The sequence below is a fragment of the Heterocephalus glaber genome, unplaced genomic scaffold, assembly GCF_053883595.1.
Source record: "Heterocephalus glaber isolate CG9 unplaced genomic scaffold, H.glaber_assembly_v1.0 deba00001610, whole genome shotgun sequence".
Lineage (NCBI taxonomy): Eukaryota > Metazoa > Chordata > Mammalia > Rodentia > Bathyergidae > Heterocephalus > Heterocephalus glaber.
The window spans coordinates 528,422-551,157 of NW_028258381.1; the positions used below are offsets into that span (position 1 = coordinate 528,422).

The 22,736-nt window shown below is 33.2% G+C and overlaps 1 protein-coding gene across 6 annotated transcripts in view; it reads right to left on the reverse strand.

The window, feature by feature from the left end:
* The window catches only part of Rev3l (REV3 like, DNA directed polymerase zeta catalytic subunit), a 197,496-nt gene that overhangs the window by 54,595 nt on the left and 120,165 nt on the right, over positions 1-22,736 (reverse strand). For all 6 annotated transcript variants that reach the window (XR_015445360.1, XM_087195955.1, XM_087195956.1 and 3 more), the window contains 8 exons: positions 18,855-19,762; positions 15,800-15,882; positions 14,448-14,573; positions 10,714-10,906; positions 9,370-9,481; positions 6,526-6,641; positions 3,409-3,527; positions 1,222-1,340 (listed from right to left, as the gene is read on the reverse strand). Coding sequence is in view for 5 of the 6 variants with exons in the window: in XM_087195955.1 (XP_087052081.1) it covers positions 1,222-1,340; positions 3,409-3,527; positions 6,526-6,641; positions 9,370-9,481; positions 10,714-10,906; positions 14,448-14,573; positions 15,800-15,882; positions 18,855-19,762 (1,776 nt within the window). In the remaining variant the exon portion in view is untranslated. The remainder of the gene's footprint in view (positions 1-1,221; positions 1,341-3,408; positions 3,528-6,525; positions 6,642-9,369; positions 9,482-10,713; positions 10,907-14,447; positions 14,574-15,799; positions 15,883-18,854; positions 19,763-22,736) is intronic.

Genomic DNA, 22,736 nt, shown 5'->3' on the forward strand with positions numbered 1-22,736 from the left:
TCAACATGGGTCTGACACTAAGGAACAAGAAAACAGTCACCAGGCAAGAGGCAGAAAACCATCCTTCCTTTGACTTCAGGCAAAGGAACAGTAATGTTTAGGAAGGAGAAAAATAACAGCCTCTAGAGGAAGATCAAGAAATCTGCTTGGGCCCATGACCCAGGCAGAGCTCTACTGTCACTGTGGAAAGGACAGGAATGCTGAGAAAACCCCAGCCCTGGGAGAATGGAAGAACAGGAACTTCCAAAGACTAAAGCTGGACCAAGAGAACCAAGAAACTCCCTCTGCCTCTACTATAAGTCTTACAGACAGTAACAAGCAACAGCAGCTCATTAAATCTTACTTTGAAAAGAAAATGAATTATATATGCTTGAAAAATGAAGCTGTTAACTTCTCATCAGAAATAATGGAGATCAGAAGAAAATGAAATGAACTCTTTAAAGCAGTGAAACAGAAGCAAAAACAGAATAAAGCTCAACTCTAGAATGACACAGTGAAAATATCATTCAAAAATAAGGGTGAAATAAAAATATTTTCAGATAAACAACGGTTGACAGAATTTATTTCCAGCAGACTTGCAAGAGATGAATTGCCAATGAAAACAGATTGGCAATTTCTTAAAATGTTAACATACACTAACCATGTGACCACCCAGAAATTCCACTCCTAGAGAAATGAAAATGTATGTTCATGCAAAAATATGCATAGAAATATTTATTATAGTTTTATTCTTAATAGTGTCAAACTAGAAACTGCACAGATGTTTACTAAAAGGTGAATGGATAAATTATGGTATATTCATATAATTGAGTACTACTCAGTAATAAAAATGAACATGCAACATGTTGAGTCTCAACATGGTTTATATAATGGAAATCTCAACATTTTGTGGAGTTTCTTCAAAGCAGCTAGACAAAAGGGTAAATTACTAATATTTCCATTTGTATCGAGTGAGTTCTAGAACAGGCAAAAGTAATCTATAGTAAAAGAAATGCAATTAGTACTTACCTGAATGATTAGGCTTTGGGTAGGCTTACTACAAATTTGTTTAAGGGAATTCTGTGGGTAGTATGTATGTTCCTTTATCATTAATAGGAGCAGTAGTTTCAGAGTAAATACATTTCCAAAGTCACTGAACAACACATTTTAGATGTATGCATATACCTCAATAATGCTGACTTTTAAAGAGATATTATTGTCTTCAGAATTGTTAAACATTACCTGTATAGATCTGTCTTGTTATCAAACCAATCTGACAAGACCCGAAAGGTAAAGAGGGGAAACCGCTGATGAAGAATGTGAAAACTCACATTTTCAAAGGTGTAGTTAGTTAGAGCCACCTAAAAACAAAACCAAAAACAAGGCACCATTACAATAATGCTTATAATTATATAGAAAATTTGGTTTAAAAAATCCCATTATTAAACACTTCATAGTAGATACGATGGCTACTTACAAAAATGATTTGTGTTACCACTGAATGATAATTTAAAAGTATGTTTAGTTTGCTAGACAGAAATGTTCATTAACAAATTAATATGTAATTGGAAAAGAACAGACCTGGTGACATTCACCTTGGTCATGTAATACTTACTTTAAGAGATTCCAATTCTTATGAATTCTTTTTATGTACTATGCCAGTACAAATACTGACAGAAGCACTATCAAGCAAGCTAATATTTCTGTTATTTCTATACTTACTTTCAAATTCTTGATGATGTGCTGGTAAGTGGGATTGCAGATTCAAGGATGAAATAACTAGTTAAAGGTAAGCATTCATCCTCCTTCCAAGAACTGTTTTGGGTACTAGGACTTAATGAATGGGTATCATATAGCCACTTAATTTCATTCCAAAAGCAAAAGATTAAAAGAAAAGGACAAAAAATTTCTCCCATTTTCAAAATATGAAAGTAAAAGCTGTGTTAGTGGGAAAAGAATATTGGAAAAGAGCCTAAATTAATACAATGTACCCTTAGGGCCTAGGCTATGTCATGTCTCAGAAATACCCAGAAGACAAATACACTTTAGACAATGGCAGGTATTTCAATGCATTCATAGGTCAGTTTGGGATTATAAGGAACAGTTCATTTCAAATAACACTTTGCATTTGTTTAATACATTATAATGGAAAAACATTTAGTTTTCCACTTATATAATCCAAAAAGTACTGTTAATCTTGTCTCAAGGCAGTAAATCCAAATGGTCTTACTTTATGTACAATTTCTGTCAATCTCCACAACAGCAGAATGGGAATGCAGCATATTTCAAAGTGTGTAAGTATTTGCACACATGCACACACACTTAGACAAGATGCAAAAAAGTAGAAAAGGCAATAGTATGAATTAAAAAGACAGTAGGATTAGATGAGGAAGCTAAAAAGGCAATAGTATGAAGTAAAAAGACACTAAGATTAGATGAGGAAGGTAAAACTCCCTAACAGCAGAATGTCACTATGAATTATTTTAAAGGCACTGGTGACTTTTGGGCTCTGATTATGTTTTAATAACAACACAAAAAGATTAAGTTATCCTCAAGCAGATCCATATACTGTACATTTTCAATAATTTCAGACTTACGGTACAAAATAGAAATAAGAAGAAAATGGGGATATCTGAATTTCATATAAAGATAACATTTCCTCATCTGATAGATTTATCATGTGATAAGACCCAAAAGAATAGCACCAGGCCAAAACGACCAAAGTGAATAATAGAAACTACATATAATGACAAAGTTTCAAGAGTAGAAGTGACTGAAGAATGAGTTTCCCTCTAGCTGATATTATCCAAAATCTAGTATCTTTTCATTTTTTTGTAAGAAAAACTAGCAACTGCAAGGATGAAAGTATTATCTAGAATATCATACTATCTTACATTTTTTTTGTGTGCGTGAGAGAACTATTTCTCTAAATGACTGCAAATTAATGGTATAGTTTGTTAAAACTATTCAACCAAAATGTTCTTACCTGCGCTCTCAACTCATTAGAATAGTTATTAATGTTTCCAAGCACTGTCTCCCCAATTTATCTGATTAATCTGGCCCAGTATTTAAATATTCTTAGTATGAGAAGTTGTTTCCTAAGTCTATACAAAATTTTTTTTACTGTAATAAATCAACAAGGAAAACTGAATTTATCCCACCTTAAGTGCAAAAAATGATGAAATTATACAGTATTCAATACATATAACATTTTATTATAGTTCTAGATTATCAGACACAAATAGAAAAAATTCAAATCATTAATAACATTAAAATCTAACATCTCTGTAGTTTTGCATTTTAGAAAGAAGTGTTTTATAACTGTAGCATAATAAAATAACTCAAAAAAACCAAAAGTTACATAGTAAGTCATACTAATACTCTGATTGTTATATAGATCTAATCTCTTTATTTCCAAAAACTTTTTACCTCATTTCTCATGATTCTCCAAAGATTTAGTGTAATTCGGCCAACAATATTTATCTCACTCATTGTATCTGATCCATAGTCATCTCTTTCAGCTGCAAACCTGTTCTCGATTTTGTCATCTATAGAAACAAAAGGAGATTATATCAGTACTCACAGCAAACAAATTTTCAAATAAATTATGCCAAACAAAATGAGAATGGCAAAACTTAAAGGTGAAATGCAATTCACAGCCTATTTTATCTTGGACTCAGAATAATCATTATTTTGACTAGCAAAAACAAATTTTCTTTAATATCAAACAATTTTATGAAATAAATATATCTGAAAATATACACTTGCTCTTCCTTTTTCTATTTACTGTATACTGTTATCTCTCATTTATCTGTGGAGGGTTGGTTCTATAGGATTCACTGAAGATACCAAAATACAGTGTGTGGAGCTAAAGTCCCTAATATAAAATGGCTTAGTATTTGCATAAAACCTAAATTATTTCTAAATTAATTACAATACCTAATACAACATGAATAGTTGTTATAGGTACTGTTTAGAGGATAATGGCAAGAAAAATGTCCATACAGGTTTAGTACAGATGCATTTTTAAAAAAAATATATTTTTGATCTGTGGTTGGTTAAATGCCAATGTAGATCCCATGGATTCTGACTATATTTAAATAATAAACCTACTTCTTTTTAAATTTGGTAACTTCTGCCATGACTTTTTCTTTTTTTTGTACTGGGGACTGAACTCAGGACCTTGTGCTTGGGAGGCAGGTGTGGCACCAATGAGCTAAATCCTCAGGCTCTGCTGTGACTTTTATAAACACCTAATGCTGTAACATTTGTTTAGTTTTAGTATTATTACACAAGTCATTTCTTGAAAAAAAATGATAGCTTTTAACTGAAACAATTCACTGAAAATTTGCTGACATCAAATAATGATGTTCAAATTCAGAATGAAATTCTCGTAACTATATATGGGGAACTAAATGAAGAATTCCTCATAGCAAAGAGTTCAGAGTCTAGTTTCTCCCTCCTTCCTTCCCTCCTTTTCCCCCTCTCCATCTCCCTAACCCCTTTTCTTTCACTCTCATAGTGGAGACAGAAACCAGGGATATTCTACCACTGACAATGACATATCTCTAGTTCTTTTTATTTTTTGAGTCAGGGTCTCACACTAAGTTCAATTTGTGATCTTCTAGGCTCAGAATTCTATGTAGCTGGATTACAGGGATGTATCACACCTCACTTGGTCTGAGTCTAATTTTTTTAGGTAGTGATTTTACTTAGAATAGAAATAAAACGTTTCTCCTATATAGTTCTAGGTACAGGTAAATTTTGTTGATTAGTGCCTGTGGAATAATATTGTACTTTTATTATGTTCTAGGGACTTTCTTAACATTATTTCTTTTATTTTAATTCAGCCACTATAAGTTTTATCTTCCATTATAGAAAATTCTACTAAGGAACAGATCTTGCACGAGGTCATACAGTAAGAGAACTAGTATTTTTTTAGAACTAATTTTTTTTGGTACTGGGGATTGAATTCCAGTTCTTGCACTTTGCAGGGCAGGTGGTGGAACCAGAGCTAAATCCCCGGCCCTAGAACTAATATTTTAAATCAGGGTTACCTCACTCCAAAGGCCATGTACACTCATTCAACTCTATTTCTTTTTTCTATGTTAAAGAAATAATATTTAAAAGCTATTTTTTTCACTTGGCAAAAACACATATATTTTCTGTTCTCAGCCACAGTCCTAAGTACTTTCCAATCATCCTGTAAGTTCTATTATTGTCTCCATTTTACAGATGAATAAACTGAGGCATGGAGTGGTTAAACAACTTCCTTAACATCACATAGCCCAGATCTGCACCTAGCAATTTCTCTCTAGAATCTGTGCTAACCATTACCATGCTGCCTCTTTCATATCTTTCCTATTGCACTGTGTTTTCTCATAAAAAGTTTCACCAGTAATTCTGAAAGGACATGAGCTTTCTAAATTCTTTGTGGTATGTGGGATTGAACCTAGGGCCTCATGCATACTAAGCAAGCTACATTCCCAAGACAGGATGTGAGCTTTCACTCACTCTTCTTATCCAGGTTATATGACTTAATGGTTATAACTGATTAAAGTAATTAGTAAGTGCACATGAACACTGGTGCTGCCTGTCCCAAGTATTCAGAAGCCTATCCCAAAAGATACTGAAAAATGTGATATATTCCTGTTACACAAAAGAACAAGAAACTACTAAAAGTATCTCTCCCTTTTTAATCTAAGCAAAATATTTACTGTCTTCAAATTTTACAACTTCAACCTTCCCATTAAAATTTACCAACATTTGAGACATTTTTATTAAAGTCATAACCTCTCCAAGGTGGTCTTATGATTAATTTTGTTAATTTTGTATTTGGTCTTTCAGCCTCCCAAAGTATGTTACTTTCTTCTGGTCAGACTTGTAGTAAGTTTTTGAGACAAATTCATCAAAAATCTGTAGTTATAAAGAAAATATACCTTCAAAATGTGCTTTATAAAGTAATTTTGGTATAAGTATTATTACTCCCCCTCTTCAGATTGAATTAAGCCACTGGCAATAGCCTTCAGAATTCACGCAATTTTTTAGCCTGATATTCAAATGAAAATAAACAATTAGTTAACTTTAGTGTTCCTCTCCTTTTTGTTGTTCCTTACTAGCCAAAAGACAAAAAATAGAACTAGAGAAACAATAAAATTATGGTATATCAAATAAAAAATGTTATGCATCATCATAAATATTATAAAGATTCTCATAATGCAAGAAAATACTTATGATAGCATGCTAGATGAAGAAGCATAATAAAAATGGAATGTATGGTATGAACAAAGTTGTATTTTAAAAGATGTATATATAAAAAAGACTACAAGTGGAAAAAACTTTAACAAATGTAATAATATATATAGCAACGGAACTGGGGATTTTTCCTTTTACTTTTCTTGATTTTTAAATTTTTCTATAATGGAGTTGTACAGCATAATTTAGTGTTAAAAGTGAACTAGACCAACAGTATTTTTTAAACATTATGTCTTTATCTACTTTATAATTTGCTCTGTATTTCCATAAAACATCCACAACTCTACACACCTGGCACACGAGAAATCATCTGACATAAGTCAACACTTAAGGCAGCAGCCCTTTGTAAGAGATAGCCCCAGGAATGCATCTGAATCTCATATCCTAGCAGAATATCAGGATCATACCTAAAAAATGAAGAAAAACATTAAACAAAGACTATACATTTGGATCTTTAATCAGAAGAACTGTTTCTTCATGATAAAAACAATTTGTAATGGTTTTCAGATGGTAAAGGTACAATGTTACTATAGAAAGAATGGGTGGTTAGAATACTTGATTTGAATTACTTTATAGTTTTACTAAGACTGTATTTTTTATATGATTTGGGAAAGAGGTTGATGGAAATTAGGATGGGAAGCAGGCTGCATTATTTGAGTGAGACTATGATTGAGACTACAGTAAGTGTAAGGGAGGGTGAAGTATAAGAGCATGTGTGGATGTGGTATTTGGAAAAAGATCCTCCAGGTCATTCTGCTGCCATTTTTCCTTCTAATCCTAACAGTTTGACTGCCCTTAAATGTTTTAATGCTGAGAAATAAAATGAAAGCACTCTCTTTTTAAAAATTTTAGAATGACTTGGTTCTCACACAAAGGACAAGTAATGACAAGTTTGTCCTCTCAACTTAAAGAGATGTATGATTCAGTCTAATGGCAAATTGAAGTATTAATAAAGTGAAATTAATGTGTGGAAGGTAAGCATGAGCATATAAGAGAAAAATGTACTCATTATGGTCACAGAGTTATGCTGGTAAGACTGGAATGACAACCTGCATCCAACTCAGAAGGAGCCTGTGTGTGGCTCCTCTTAGAACATCTATGTTGTGACTATCATGAAGAAATGTTTCACTACTGTATGAGGGAAAATAAACATGAAGATCTACTTCAAAAGGAAAATTACGTGGGAAAGAGAGCAACTGATGATAGTTAAACCTTTTGAGAGCAAAAAGTACAGTACCCCTGTCAAGAATTTCAAAATTAATCTGATTTTTGTATTCTTTATAAATGCTCACATGCAGAGTGAAATTATTACCAAAATTAAAGAATTTGGATTTTACATAATGACTCACTGTGGGATATGTAGCTTGCCCAAATTATGTCAATATCCTGAGCGTTGACCAGTGACTGCAGTATTAGATCATACTAATTACTGCTATTTATGGCTACTCTATTATGCCATTCCTTGGTATAACAATGGATCATGATCAGATCACCAAGCCTGTACTTCAGAAATGGTTTGCTAACATTTTATTATACTTCTATAGCTATATTTCTTAAAGTAGGTATTGAATAGCTTTGGCTTTGGCTTGGTTAACAAAAATTATACTGTCATGAAAGTGTTTTATTTTTAATTCTGAAGTATTTAAGTGGCTGATATAAAAAGACCTAGTACAAAACTCTGCAAAAACATCCTTTTTATTTACTCTTTACTAAAGGTCCTGTGAAACTATATTAAATAATATCAATTTTAATATACCAGTGATCTGCTCATGATCCATAGTTACACCATAGACTTGCAGAGTAGCCCTCAACACTGTTAAGAGAAAAAGATAATGTAAATACTATGTATGTGCTTTTCTCTTTACAAATAGGGCCAAATGTTCTGGGAAAATGGCTTAATTTAATAAATGATTATTGATTAATAAAACAACCAAATGATCTTCTCACCAACCTAGTTTTTTTTTATAGAGAATGCCACATGGCTGGTAATTCTGGAAAAAAGAGCAAGATTGTCGTATGATCATGGAGAAACAAGAAAAAGAAAAGCAATAAGCAACAGTGAAGCGAATACCCAGAAAGGAAACCCAGAATAGTTGAGAAAAGAGAAGTATCCCAACACCCCTGCTTAGTCTTCTAACATAATACTCTTGTTAGGGCAAAGATGGTAAACCTCTACATTCAGTGCATCTTCTTGTAAAATTGTGTAATGGCTACATTTGAGAAATTAGGGCAGAAGTATCAAGTGGCTCTAAGGATCATCAGGCATGGGAGATTTGAAGAATTTTAATACACACATTAAAGAACCAATCTTGGCTGCTTAGTGGTAAAAGTGACTCATGTGGCTACCCTTTACTTTTATTTTTATTGCTTTTTAAGTACTGGGAATTCAATCCAGGGCCTGTGCTACATCCTTATCCCTTCTTAGTATATGTGCTGCTGAAGCAAGTAGCCCTTATTTATTAAGTTTATTGGTACATTTTAGGTATACAATATGACATTCATCATTGGGAATTTGTACCTTTATATCATATATCTTGGTTCTTATTTTTCTCCCCATTCTCCTGCCCTCCCTTCAACCCCTCCACCATTCCCTATTTACAAAGGTTTTGTTTCCCTTTTTTCCTTTTCTCATATTTATTCCTTTCTCTTCTTTTCTTTCCCCTACCCCTCCCACTTCCCCTTCCCCTTTGGATCTTTTCTTTCTATATTTTTATTTTCAGACAGGGTCTCACTAAGTCACTAAGTTGCCCAGACGGGGCTCAAACTTGTGATCCTCCTGTCTCAGCCTCCCAGGGTGCTGTGATTATAGGCATGTGCCACCATGGCCAGCTTTGACTTTGATTCCCCCATTATTTTAGTAGCACAGAAAAATCATCCTCAAATTCAACCAGGAAGTTAGAGATTGAGCACATATTTTTCTTTCTCTGGCTCATTAATCTTGTGAATTGAATATTGTTTTCTTCTTTATCTAATGGAAATGGTGATGGTGGTAGGGGATTGAGTATAAAATCTTTCTAAAGATAATTCTCTACTTTCAAGGAAAAAGTTTTCTTTCTCCCTCATACCATCTTCTATATTATCTGCAACACTGTGAAAAAAACTGAACAAAGGCTTAAAAATCAGAAAATATAATACCTCTTTATTATATTTGTAATTTCTTGAAAAAGTGCCTTCTCATCAGCAGCGTAGGTAACTTCTAATCCTGTTATTCCAGATCTGATAAGTAATGGAGTCTGATATCTGATATCTAAGAAATAAACAAAATGTTGGCCATATACATTGTATTATGTAATAAAACCATTATTAAAAAGTAACATTAAGCCTTACTTTTTGAGTGAAAGTATGTTACTGAAATTTTCAAACTAAGACAGCATTCCCTATAGTAAAAATACAATTCAATTTTTAAAAATATTTTCTAATTTGATATATGACTAAGTGTTCAAATTTCATATTTTCAGTTATTCTCCTAAAACAATCTGTTTACAAAATTCCCCATATAATGATATATCACCTGCAAAAAAATTTTATTACTTTGTTTCTATGTTAGATTTTTCTAATGGAAAGAGCTTTGCTTAACAGAGAATGTTTTATCACAGGTATGCTAGAAATGTTCAACAACCACCTCTTCCAAGGGGGGGTGGGTGGGCAAAAACAAGGTCCTACTTTTCAGTGCTTATTTCCATGATGAAACTTCTCACCATAGCTGAATTCAAACAACCGAAGTTACATCAACTATCCTGAAAAATTCATAAGGATTCAATGATTGGTTTGTCCCAGTTAGTATGATCCATTTCAAGAACAACAATGATTAAACTTCAAATGTTTATATAGTTTTGTTCTGTGCTCAGACCTCTTTCTAGGTAGACTGAGTTTATTTGTAATGGTCACCATTTAAAACTGCAAAGAAATGCATTTTATAAAATGCTGAATTAGTATACTATATGAAGAAACTCTGAATCAAAACTGTATGCATTTTGAAAGAGATATAAACAAACTTAGAACACATCTTAAAAAACTCTTGTGAATTATTAACCAACAATAGTAACTGAGTCTCCTAAAGCAAAGAGAAATCCTGAATTAGCAGCAAAATAGCTGCAAAGGAAAACATAAGAAGTCTACCCATGTCTACATAATTGGATTCTGTATGAACAGTATAAAATAATATTTAGATCAAATTACATATGCTAATTGGAAATTGTCTCAAGATCTTTATATCATACTGCTTCTGATTTTTTTCCTGTGGTACTTAGGACTGAACCCAGAGTCTTGCACATCTAGACAAGTATTCTACCACCCACAACCTACTTCTGATTTTTGACAATAAATCAAGCAAAAATAATGGATCAAGAACGAGGCTGCCCACAGCTTCCTACTCCTACCTAAGTAAACACTTAGAAAGGAGACTAGCACAAAAATTCTCCTTGTGGAAAGATTCATCCCAGAGTGGGAAGCTATATCCTTAATAAAAATGAACAATACCTTGACCAGAGACTGTCTTATCTTTATCAATCACTATTACACCTGTGAGTTCTGTTTTTTCAGTATCTGGCAGTGGGGTGTCAGATGAGATGCAGTAGAAGAGAGCACAGATTGGATCAAACTCAGGATCTGGTTCTAAGTCCCGTCTAGTTCGAGCATGTAACTCCACACTGATCAGGGTAAGATTCTGTATCTATGAAAGAAAATAAAAATTATCTTAAAAAACTTTTTGAGACATGCATTCTCAAAGAAGTATGTTTCACTAAAACTCTAAGGAGATACATATAAAAAACATAAAAAATGGCCATAAAAGACAAAGCTACAATGTAATACGCCACAGATTAAAACTGAAGATTTTTACTTTCAAGATTTGATTAAGGGGCGGGAATTTAGCTCAGTGGTTTCGCCGCCTGCTGCGCAAGCGCAAGGACCCAAGTTCGATCCCCAACACCAAAACAAACAAACAAACAAAAAAACAAAAAGATTTGATTAAATCAATTCATATTTTTATTAAAAAAAACTGTGCTGTAATTTATCGACGAAATATTTTTAAAATTTATTTTTCTTTTTTACTAGTATATGTTTACAGTACATCATGATTACATTTGTTGTAGGGAGTTGGTACATGTACGCAATACATCTTTTTTTTTTTTTGGTTTCTACCCCTCCCCTTCCTCTCTGTTCCTTCCAGCTCTTGGTCCCCTTCCCATTTGCAAAAGCTCTATTTTCAGGTTTTTTTCTTCATTTCTTCTTTTTTCTATCCCCTTCCTCCCTTGTCACCTCTATCTCTTGTTCTATCCATTAAAAAAAGATCTCCCTGTTTATCTTCTATTTTACTCTCTCTCTAAATATATATCATGTGTGTGTGTGTGTGTGTGTGTGTGTGTGTAAAGAGTAATGATAAAGAGAAACCATGTGATATTTAAGCTTGTGTGTCTGACTTATTTCATTGAGTATTATGGTCTTGAGGTGCATTCATTTACCTATGAAATCCTCAAGTTTATCCTTCTCTAAGGCAGAGTAGTACTCCATTGTGTACAATCACCACATTTTCTTTATTCATTCATCTGTTGATAGGTTTTTAGAGTACTTAAGATTTAGCTATTAAAATTTTGCTGCTATAAACATGGAAATATATTCTCAGGGACAATTCTTAAAACTACAGTACTTAGGGCCAGGGATTTAGCTCAGTGGTTCCAGCACCTGCCTTGCAAGTACAAGGTCCAGAGTTTGATCCCTGGAACCAAAAAAACCCAAAAAACAAAAAAACTGCAGTACTTAATGTATATGTATTGCCTCTCAATTTCTGCTTAAAAAAGCAAATAACTAGTCCAAGTGGTTGTACACTCAAATCAGAGCGTGTTATTTTTTACTTTTACACAGTTAATCTCAGTTGTACCTGTAGTTTAAACTAAAGAGATTTTTTTTTCAGTTTAAAGTTCCTACTTATTAATTTGCTATCACTTAAGGAATTCTAAAATTTAGACTTCTATATACATTAAACAGATCTTTACAATCACAGATTTTCTTGGAAAAAATACTGTGGTATCAAGTACCATATTTTAACCATGTGCATTTTTATTGACATGTAATAAAAATTTGCTTTGCACACATATGTTCTTATGTTAATAAAAATCTTTTCACTATAGTTCTTAAGTTTTCTTTCTAAAATCAAGAAAGCTGGACATAGTGGCACGCAAAGAGACATACAAAATGCAGAACTACTTACTGCCTTTGGAGAAAGGAACTAGTAGTGTAAGACAGAAAGGAGGAAAGCTTACTTTTCATTGTAAATCTTTTTGTCCTGATTGAATTTTTACCACGTACAGGTAATACTTCATGTGTTCATTAGTGGATTTGTTATTAAATATTTTTTAAAACATAAAGAACATTAATTATGTATGTACTAATAGGAAGGCATTAAGAAATAATAAAACAAATCCCCACAAATCAATTACCTTCCTCAGAAATATATACCCTTATTTCTATTTTTAAAAGATTAAAAGTTTTTTAAAAAGTGAAATGTGGGGCTGGCAGAAAAAAACCTTTTAATTTTACTTATTTTTGTGGTGCTGGGCATACAACACATGGCCTCACTCATGCTAGGCAATCACTCTTACCATTGAGCTACATATCCAGCCTCCAAAAATTTTTAAATCCATATACTTCAATATCTTATTTTTAACAATTAGCATGCATTACTTTAGTAAATACAAAATTTTTAAATTGAAAAGTTCCCCCTCAAACCCAAGTGAACAAAATAAAACAACCAGTTTAATTAGAAAAGGATGAAAATGTGGAAAAGATTATGGAGAAGACTGAAGACAATTTCAGAGCAAATAAGTCTTGATTTCATTACTAGATAATTTCACACACAAAAAGCCCTTCTATTGCTAGATATATAATGTACTACTGCTCTCACAGGTATTACTTTAAGCAATCATAAAATACAGAGATGGCCATGAAGATTTATTAAGTGACTACCAGAAGGTAGGTGAAAAGGAGGACCAAGAATTCCTACATTCTATACTGAGCATTGTTATGTAGAGGGAAATGAGATTAGCTCAAGAGGGTAATATAAAGAGGGGGAAGTGCTACTGAATTTCCTAGAGAGAAGAGCATAAAGCAGATTTTGGAGGCTCATTTCCTGTTTTGGCCAGCAGATGGCTGCTAGGATTCTGTCTTGAGATGAAGAAACCCTTATGTCAGTTAGGAAGAAGTTGTTAGCAACGCATCAGACATCCTGAGTGATTGTAACTTCAGGAGGGCTCATGTTTCTGAATTGGGGTTGCTTAGAACAAAGTAATGTATACATATAACAAATACATAGAAAATTATGTTTTAGAAATAAAAAGAATAACCAAATAACAAGTCTAACAAGTCTTTTTAATACGTTCTATCAATTTGCTTTAGTTTTTTTTTCAACAAAGTATTTCTTTAATTTTTAATTTTGGGTGTGTGTTTGATTCTGAGTTTGACTCATAATTTTTCTTGGCTTCAGGGGGTTAGAAAAGGGTGAGGTACAAAAAGTGAACTAAATAATTGTTGAATGAAAAAAAAAGCACAAAAATAAACAGAAGAGTATGTTATAATTCTAAAGAAAAAAAAATCAATTTACATGTGGTTACTAATTCTCTGGCTTAAGACATAAAACAACTACATAAACTAACATCATCCAATAGAAATAAAATGAAAGCCACATTATTTAAAATGTTCTAATAGCCACATTGAAAAAAGTAAAAGTAGGTTAAATTATTTTTAAGACATTTATTTTATTCAATAGAGGTTGAGAAACCCCTATCCAAAATGCTTAGCACCAGAAGTGTTTTGGATTTTATCATATTTTCATGTACATAATGAGGTATCGTGAGGATGTAACCCAAGTTTAAGTACAAATTCATTTACTATAAAACATACACTTAACCTGAAGGTAATTTTATACAGTAGTTTTAGTGAATACGAAACCTGACTGTAGCCCATCTCATGAGGGTAGGCATGAAATTTTCCACATGTGAAATCACATCAGTACTCAAAGTTTCAGATTTTGGAGTTTTGGATTAAGGTTACTCAATTTGCATATCTAAAACATTCTTTCAATATGTAACCAATATAAAAATGACAAATAAGATACTTTACAATCTTTTACCTAGTAAGTCTTTGAAATCAGTATTATTTTATAGAATAAAACCTAATAGTTAAACACAGTGTATGTGTTCTCACTGTCGCAGTTTTACCTCATGTAAAGCTTTTGCTTCCTGTAAGTTTTGTATGCTGACTTTGAAACCATAAGTATTGTTTAGAGATGGTCCATCAATCTGAGAAGTTTCTTTCTTTGGGGTATTTACAGCTGCAAATTGATTCTATTAAAAAAATAGCCAGAAAAAGATAAATGAGCAACCATTTTCTTTCTTTAGATAATGTGCTTTTAATAATAAATTATAAACATCATCTCTTTACATCTAAGAAAAAAACTTTTATTAATATTATTTTCATTCTAGTAACTGAATAAATGTAGAAAGATCTGATATAATCTGTAAGCAAGCCATATGTTGATCTTTGAGTTTACAACCCCCAAATACTAAAAATACTAAACTTGTAGAAAGCAGACATGGGTATTTATCTTGACCTTTCTTGGAAACAATATAAGCAAATAATTAATATATTTGCAACTATATTGACTGAAGTTGGTCAAATATTTGAAATTCTAAATTTGTATTTTTCTTTAATATTACAAGTGTCTGAAAGATGAATTAAAGAACATATTATAAGTAACTTTCAAGCATTTAGAAAAAATAGAATTTTTCCATTTCTTAAACTATTTTTTCTGTTTTCTAAATCCATTAACAGTTTTCCCCAAAATGCTGATTTATATTTATAACCCACTGGGCTAACTTCTTAATACATATAGCTTGTAATTCAGTAATCTTTACAATGTAGGTTTAAAGGGTATAACACTTCAAGATATAAATACTAAAATATATCTTATAAAATTAATGACATCTATGGGAAGTAGCCAACATGGAATTGATTCTCATCATATATGTTGGATGATGTCTAACACATACTTTTTTCATATAACCATATATATCTAAGGTAAGTACTATCATATTTTAAGTATCTGATAGACATTCATAACTTTTCAGGTCAGTAGTAAATAATGTTGCTCTCCTTTGCTACTTATTAAAGTAAATCAAAAAAATTTAAGTTATTATTTGAGAAAAAAGTAATAAACCAAGAAAAAGGATATGTATTTTGGTGGGATCAAAAATCACTTACTTGAGCTCTGCTGTCATTGGATTGTTCTGATTTTGCCAGTAATCAGTTAATGTATTTGTATCCTCAATCCACATTTTGGCTATCATATTCACTTTCTCTGTAATATTTGTATTTACATATAAGAATCTCTTAGATCCCAACAACAACAAAAATCTAAAAAAATAGGCAATTTCTTGTTGTCTCAAAGATAGGTAAATAATGAGGCAAAAATATAACTAATAAAAATTTTTAAATTGAGACACAATGTTATCAACTGAAATCTAAAATAAGACTGGATCTCCACTGATCTGTAAATGTTTAGTATAGTTACCTTTGCTTGTGTAGTTAACAGTACTCTTCTAAGAGTGTCAGTATTGCTTCCTTTCTTATTGTTCAACTTCTGGGTTTTTGGTTCTGTAGAAAGAAATTTCATTTTTTAACTTGTACATCAAAATTACCTGTTTTTGTTTTAAAACAATTTTTTGTTTCAAATACTTAAGTACCATTTCTGAGTGTTATTCTAGAAATTCCCCCAGACTTTATAATTTAAAAGTGAAACTAATGCAAACCTATGTCCACCAAAATAACTAAAAGCTTGTATTTTTAAATAAAAACATTTAAGCTTTACTAAGTTTTATGCCTCAGTCATTATCTGTGGGACTCATTTAATTCATTTATTTACTTATTTATCAAATATTTATGATGAGGAGGAAAAGATATAGTCTTTGCCCTCATGGGGGTTTATAAAGAGAATCAGAAATTCACCATATTTATAGGAAATAAAATTATAGTATTTCTCTTCTCTGTGAAATGTATGTTTGTAGACCCTCAGTGGATTCTTGAAACCTTGAAAAGTGCTGAACTCTATACAGTACATACAATGTTTTTTTCTATACATACCTATGATCAATCTCAGTTATAAACTAGGCACAGTAAGAGATTAGCAATATAGCTACTAGTTAAAATAGAGTAACTCTAACAATATACTGTAGTAAGTCATGGGAATGTGGTCTCTTTCTCAAAATATCTTGTTACTCTTCACCTTCTTAAAGCACTTTACAGTATCTTCTTGGTATATATGAATTGGCAGCATCACTGCCCTTGCCCTTTTGAGGTCATTATGAAGTAGAATAAGGATTACTTGAACAGGAGTACTACAATTCCATAACAGCTGCTCTGATAACTAAGATAGTTACTAAGTCACTAATGAGAAGGCAGTTGCATATATAGTGCTGTGAATATTCTGAAGAAAGGGATGATTCACATCCCAGGAGAGAGAGTGTGATAGTTCATCACACCACTCAGAATGGTGCACAACTCAAAACTTATAAAGTTTATTTCTAGAATTTTCCATTAATTTTGAACTGCAGTTATCTGTGGGTAACTAATTGTGGGAAGTGAAACTATAGGTAAAAGGGGATTACTATATAACTGATAAGTATAACAAAGGGGAAGACAAGTGGGAATTTTTATTCAGGATAAGGGTTTGAGCAGAAATTTAAAAAGTAACAATTAGGAATGGATTAGAGATCTTCCTTAATTATCAGACAAAAGAAATGCCTAATATTGTGGTGGCAGAGGTACAATGAAGTAAACTTATTTGGATTATTTAGGAGACAAATAAGTGATAGGACTTGGTAATGGGTTGGAAAATACTGAGTGGTTACTGAAGCAACCAAGTGGATACCAAAAATAAATTCTGCTTTTCACTTGTGTAGCTGATTGATAGATGGTGTTATTATTCATTGAGATAAGAACTGAAAGAAGACCAGATGGGTTTCTATATACGGGCATGTATGTGTGTGGTGTGCATGAGGGTGTTGGTGAGGCAGTGGTGAATGTGTGCAGTGAACCTGAGAATTAGTTTTTAAAATAATGACTATGTACCTTTGAGTATTTAAGTAGAAACGCCAAATGGGAAGTTGGATAGTGTTCTGCAGCTTAAAAGACAGCCCTTAAGTGCAAATATAAATTTGTGAACTACCAGTATCAATCCTGTGGACAGAAATTAGAATATAGAGGAAAAAACATAACAAAGAAGACTGAAGGCTAAGCCTCAATAAACCCCAACATTTAGGTAATAAGAGAACAGTCAGGTAAGTTTCAAATGAAAGCAAATACGAAGAAACAGGAAAGTAGGAGGAAAGCCCAGAGGAAAATTTAAGAAGAAACATGTGATCAGCAGAACAATGGCTGCTTAAGCATGTGATAACAAAACTAAATACATCCATTAGCTTTAGCTTCATGAAGTTAATTATGAATCTTTACACAAGTTATAATAGTGAAATGATGGGGACAGAAGTTAGGTGAGTTGAAAAATGAATACAAAATATTATGGCTTTTGTCTAGATGTCCTTCCAGAGCTTTGTGGTCATAGGTGGGGCTTTTTAGAGGTGGCTGGATCTAGAGGATGTGATGCTGGGTTTGATTCAATGCTAGGATTGTACAATGCTAGGATTAAGGATGTGAGTGTTACCAGTGGAGGTAGCTTAGATAAAATATAAGGGACAGAAAGAGGGCTGCTGTTGTTGTTGCTTGCCACCTTGCTGCCTTCTGCCTGCCATGAACTGTTTCTCCTCTGTGATGCCCTTATGCCATGCCACCCTGTCTTGGGAGTCAGCCCATTATGGACTGTGACCTCTACAAACTGTGAGCTACAATAAACTTTTCTTCCTTTAACTTTGGGTATTGGTATTTTGTCTGAGCAAAAGAAAAGTAAGAGAAGGTAAACTAAGGAAGCTGTCAAGTTAGCGAACTCTATTAAGAAATTTGGCTTTGAAGGGTAGAAGAAAGCATAGACACTGGCTGGAAATATAAGGTTAAGAAAAAAAGTGACTTAGATTCTTTTTTAAAAGATGAAAGAAATTTGGGTATATGTAAAAAGCCAATGTGGAAAATCAAGTTGAGAGGACAGTAAGGTTTCCAAGAGATCTTGTACAGTATTTCACTCCAAGGTAGGAAGACAGGATAAAAGCAGATTTCACAGCTGAAAGATGAAAGGTTTTATCTGACTTTTATTACAACTTCCCAAAACATAATAAGATAATCCCTTATTTGCTGAGCTACAACTTCTTGTAAAAATCTAATTTTCATCCATACACCAATGTCTTTTCTCTCTCCCTTTCTTTTTCTGTTTTTTGGTATTACTCGGGATTGAAACCATTATACATGGGAGGTAAGCACCCTACCACTGGGCTACATTCCTGCCCCTTTTAAATTGTGAGACATGGTCCTAAATTACCCAGGCTGGCCTTAAACTTGTGATCATCCTGCCTCAGTCTCTGGAGTAATTGCCATTACAGGCATGTGCCACTGCCCCCAGCTTGTTGCTTTCATTTCTATCTTTAAAGACCATTACAAAGGCTTTCAATTATTTATACACTTACCTGTTGATAAAGGGCTAAGGCCAGTTGCTTCAGGAAACCTCTCCTTAAGTTTTCTCTGTATAATTGGTGTACTATGAAGGCAAAGTGATTCACATTTCCTGGTTCTTGCCCTAGTTGGAGAGATGACTGGAGACTCCCCAGTCTCACTGCTGGGGCTTTTCTGTATGCCACCTCTTATTGGTTTTAAGAAATTCTCAACACCCAGGGAACATAGCTTCTCTATTGGTGATGAAGGTTTATTGTCCCTATTTAATGCTTTGGAATCTGGGGATGCTACTTGTTGCCAAGGAGGAATTACTGGAGAATCAGGGGAGCTATAACTAATATAACAGTTATCATCATCACCTTCACCTTTCTTAGGATCATTTGCAGAGGCAAATGATAGCAGCATCTGGCTTCTACTTGCAGTCTGACTACATCCTGTGGTTGGTACTTGTAAAGCAATATGAGAATTATTAACAGCTTTCTTGGTATGTGCTATAGTGGGAAGTATACGTGGGCTTTCATCCATTTGTGGAGGTACTACAGGTTTGTCATTGGGGTTAGCTAAAGGACTGAGATCCTCAACAGCTTTTAAAATTCCAGTTGGCTCAGTTTTAGGCAGTTTCTTAGAACGTTCATATTCTTCTTTGGCTTGAAGCCATGCTTGAACCAGTTGTCGACTTGGGGCACATTTGCAAGGCATGATCACGATTTTTTTATCTTCAACCATTTTATGGCTATTACTCAATCCTTTATTGACAACTCCTTGGCCATTACGAATGGGTGACCCTGGTCTTGGATTCTGAGTCATTGCTGAGAATGCTGTTTTCCACAGACGAAGTCCCTCCAAGGAAAAGTCTCCCTCAAACTCAGCCAGATCATTTGGAAGCCGAGTTTCTACCATAAGGAGCCGTCCACCAATCTCCCTATAAACAACATATTTTAGAGTAAATGCTTTGTCTCAAAGAACAATTACTGAAATATTTAATTTTCTATCAAAGAGATGTTTGTAAAGTCTCTTTTGGAATCTTAATATACCCATCTTTTTCTTCCCATCACTCTTCCTTCCACTGTAGCTAGGAACACTATCTTTAGTATCAGCATACTTTTCCTCAAAGCTGTTTAACTACGAAATTAATTGTCTTTAAATATCATCAATACAAAAGAGAGAAAATATATTTTTGTTTTGTTTTAGTTCCTCATGAGACCTTCCTTTAAGGAGATGATACAAGCTCATAGGACTCTCCTGACCTTTTCTAATCTCAACTTTCCCCTGTTAAGGCATATGAATAAAAACAATGGAGTAATTTGTAATTCAGAGTCTATGTCTCTGGGATTTTACGTGTAACTATTTATATTTTGTAGCAAAACCAGTCAATTCAAACAGGTCTTTGTAACCTTTAAATTCTCTCAGTCACTGAAAAATAAAAATCACACTGCTGGCAATATACAGAGTATGTACTTACTATGTGTGAGGTCCTGAGTTCAATTTCCATCACTAAAAATCAATCATTCACACATAACTGAATTACCATAACTGTTTTCTTCTTTTAAATGATAAGGTTTAACACTAACATAAGGACTCAGGAGTTAGCAGAGCCCACAAAATGCATAGCTTAAATGCTACCAACATATGTATATGTATATGAGGAATAAGTAATTTAAAGATGACCTGGTTTAGTTTCCAATAGCTATAATATAACATAATACTTTTTCTGTAATCTATCAACAGCAACATAAAATTTCAGCAACATAAAATAAGCCTACTCTTTCTTCCTCGTGAATACTCTCTTATGGATATGAAGACAATTCTTAAGTTGTTCAATCACTTCTCTTAAAGCAAGATTCTTCAAAAGTCCTGATTGCTATACAAACTCAATTTGATGGATTCATATTTTCTGATTTGGAGCTGAGGGAGGAGCATCCAGTGTTATCACAGTTTCTTGTTCCTTTTATATAGAAAAACTTTGGTCTCTACCAGTCAACTCTGTAACTAGCATTTAGTATCTTTCCATAGCTATGTGAAAACTTAAAAACAGAATTACTGGGGTTGAAGTTAGTACATATACCATGTGACGCTACCCACCCCTAATATTAATGATACACAAGTCATAACGAAGTAAAGAATAATAAGCTTTGGGCTGGGAATTTAGCTCAGTGGTTCTGCCACCTGCCTTGCAGGCGCAAGGACCCGAGTTCAATCCCCGGTACCAAAAAAACCAAACCAAAAAACCAAACCAAAACAAAAAAAGAATAATAAGCTTTGATAAGATATGGTGAATTCAGCTTTCTTTTATATTGTCAGCAGTGTGGCAAAATTTTATAATTCAACTTCTTGGGCGATGAGGGTAAAGCTCCAAAATATCAGAAATACTTGATGAAGAAAATACTACTGACATATAGACAGAACAGAAAATGACCTTTATGCTCACTAATATACACATGACAGAATATTAAGCAGCCATTGTTTCAAGAAACTCACTGAATGAATAAATTTGGATGCAGTATTGTAATACAGTAAGATCACATTTCATAAACTAAAAACTAAGAAAGAAATGAAAATATAGTGGCTATCACTAGGTAAAAAAGTGGCCTAATTTCTTCTTTTATCTTCCTACATTTGCTATACTGAATATATATATTTTATCAAAAACTTTTAAAAATAGTTATTATTCTTGTATTTTTGCTATAGGACAAGTGTCAAAGTTGGACAATAACTAATAGTAACAAAAAGTTAATGATTATCACAAGGTAAGTTTGCTAACTAAAAATTCAAACCATATATAAGACAGGTAGAAAAAAATAGATGGAAAAATATACTATAATCACTACCAATAAAGTCAAAGCTCCTAAAATAATGGAAACTGGCATATAATGAACAGATATTCATATACTCTAGCACTGAAATAAACAGAATTCCATGTGAGTACAAGGAAAACAAAACTACAGCTCTGTTGGGAAGAGAAGGGAGTGTTTCTGCCTTTCATTTCTAGTCAACAGAGGAGGGAAATTCTACTCTGTATTTCCGATCTCCTATTCTCACTGCTTTTACTTTTTCTCTCACCCATTTCTTAAATGGAGTCCTATAAGAATTATTGCTAATTTACTGGGTAAAAGATGACATTCAAGTTGTTCTTTTTTAAAAGGCTTTTTAGAGCAGTTTTAGGTTCACAGCAAAATCAAAAGCAGAGTAGAGAGATCTATGATAGCTCCCTTGCATTCCCACACATGCATAGCCTCTCCCACTGTCAACATCGCTCATGTATCACCCAGGTGATTCGAGTGTTACTACTTACTGATGACCCTACATTGACAAATCATACCATCCAAAGCCCATAGGTTTTTTGGTTTTTTGTACCAGGAATTGAACTCAGAACCCTGCCCTTGCCAGGCACAGCACCACTGAGCTACATCCCCAGCCCCCAAAGCCCATAGTTTACATTTGAATTTATTCTTGGCCTTGAATATCCTGTGGGTTTGGACACATATATAATGACATATACTTATACTGACTTTGTGTGTGTATTTTAACTAGGGACAGGAACATTTCTAAAGGTCAGGGCACACATGCAGTGTGGCCTCTGCTTTAACTGGCTCTTCATAACTCTTTCAATAATTTAAGTAGGGCCTGCTTTAACAGTCTCGCCATTTTTTTTTCTACTTCTGAAATGAATAGCCTCTTTCTGCAAATGGTTAAATACATGGGATCATAACTACCAGGACAGGAACAAGAATTATCATTTAAGTCTCCTTGACTAAGTCATGTTCTCTAATTTAGCTCTTACCAGGTATGTCCTAACTTAGTGATGAAGGTGGTACAGAATGACTATTCAACTACTGATAAACCAGTACAATAATTCTTATTTTGTTATTTGGTGTATCATTTCCATGAAAAGAATC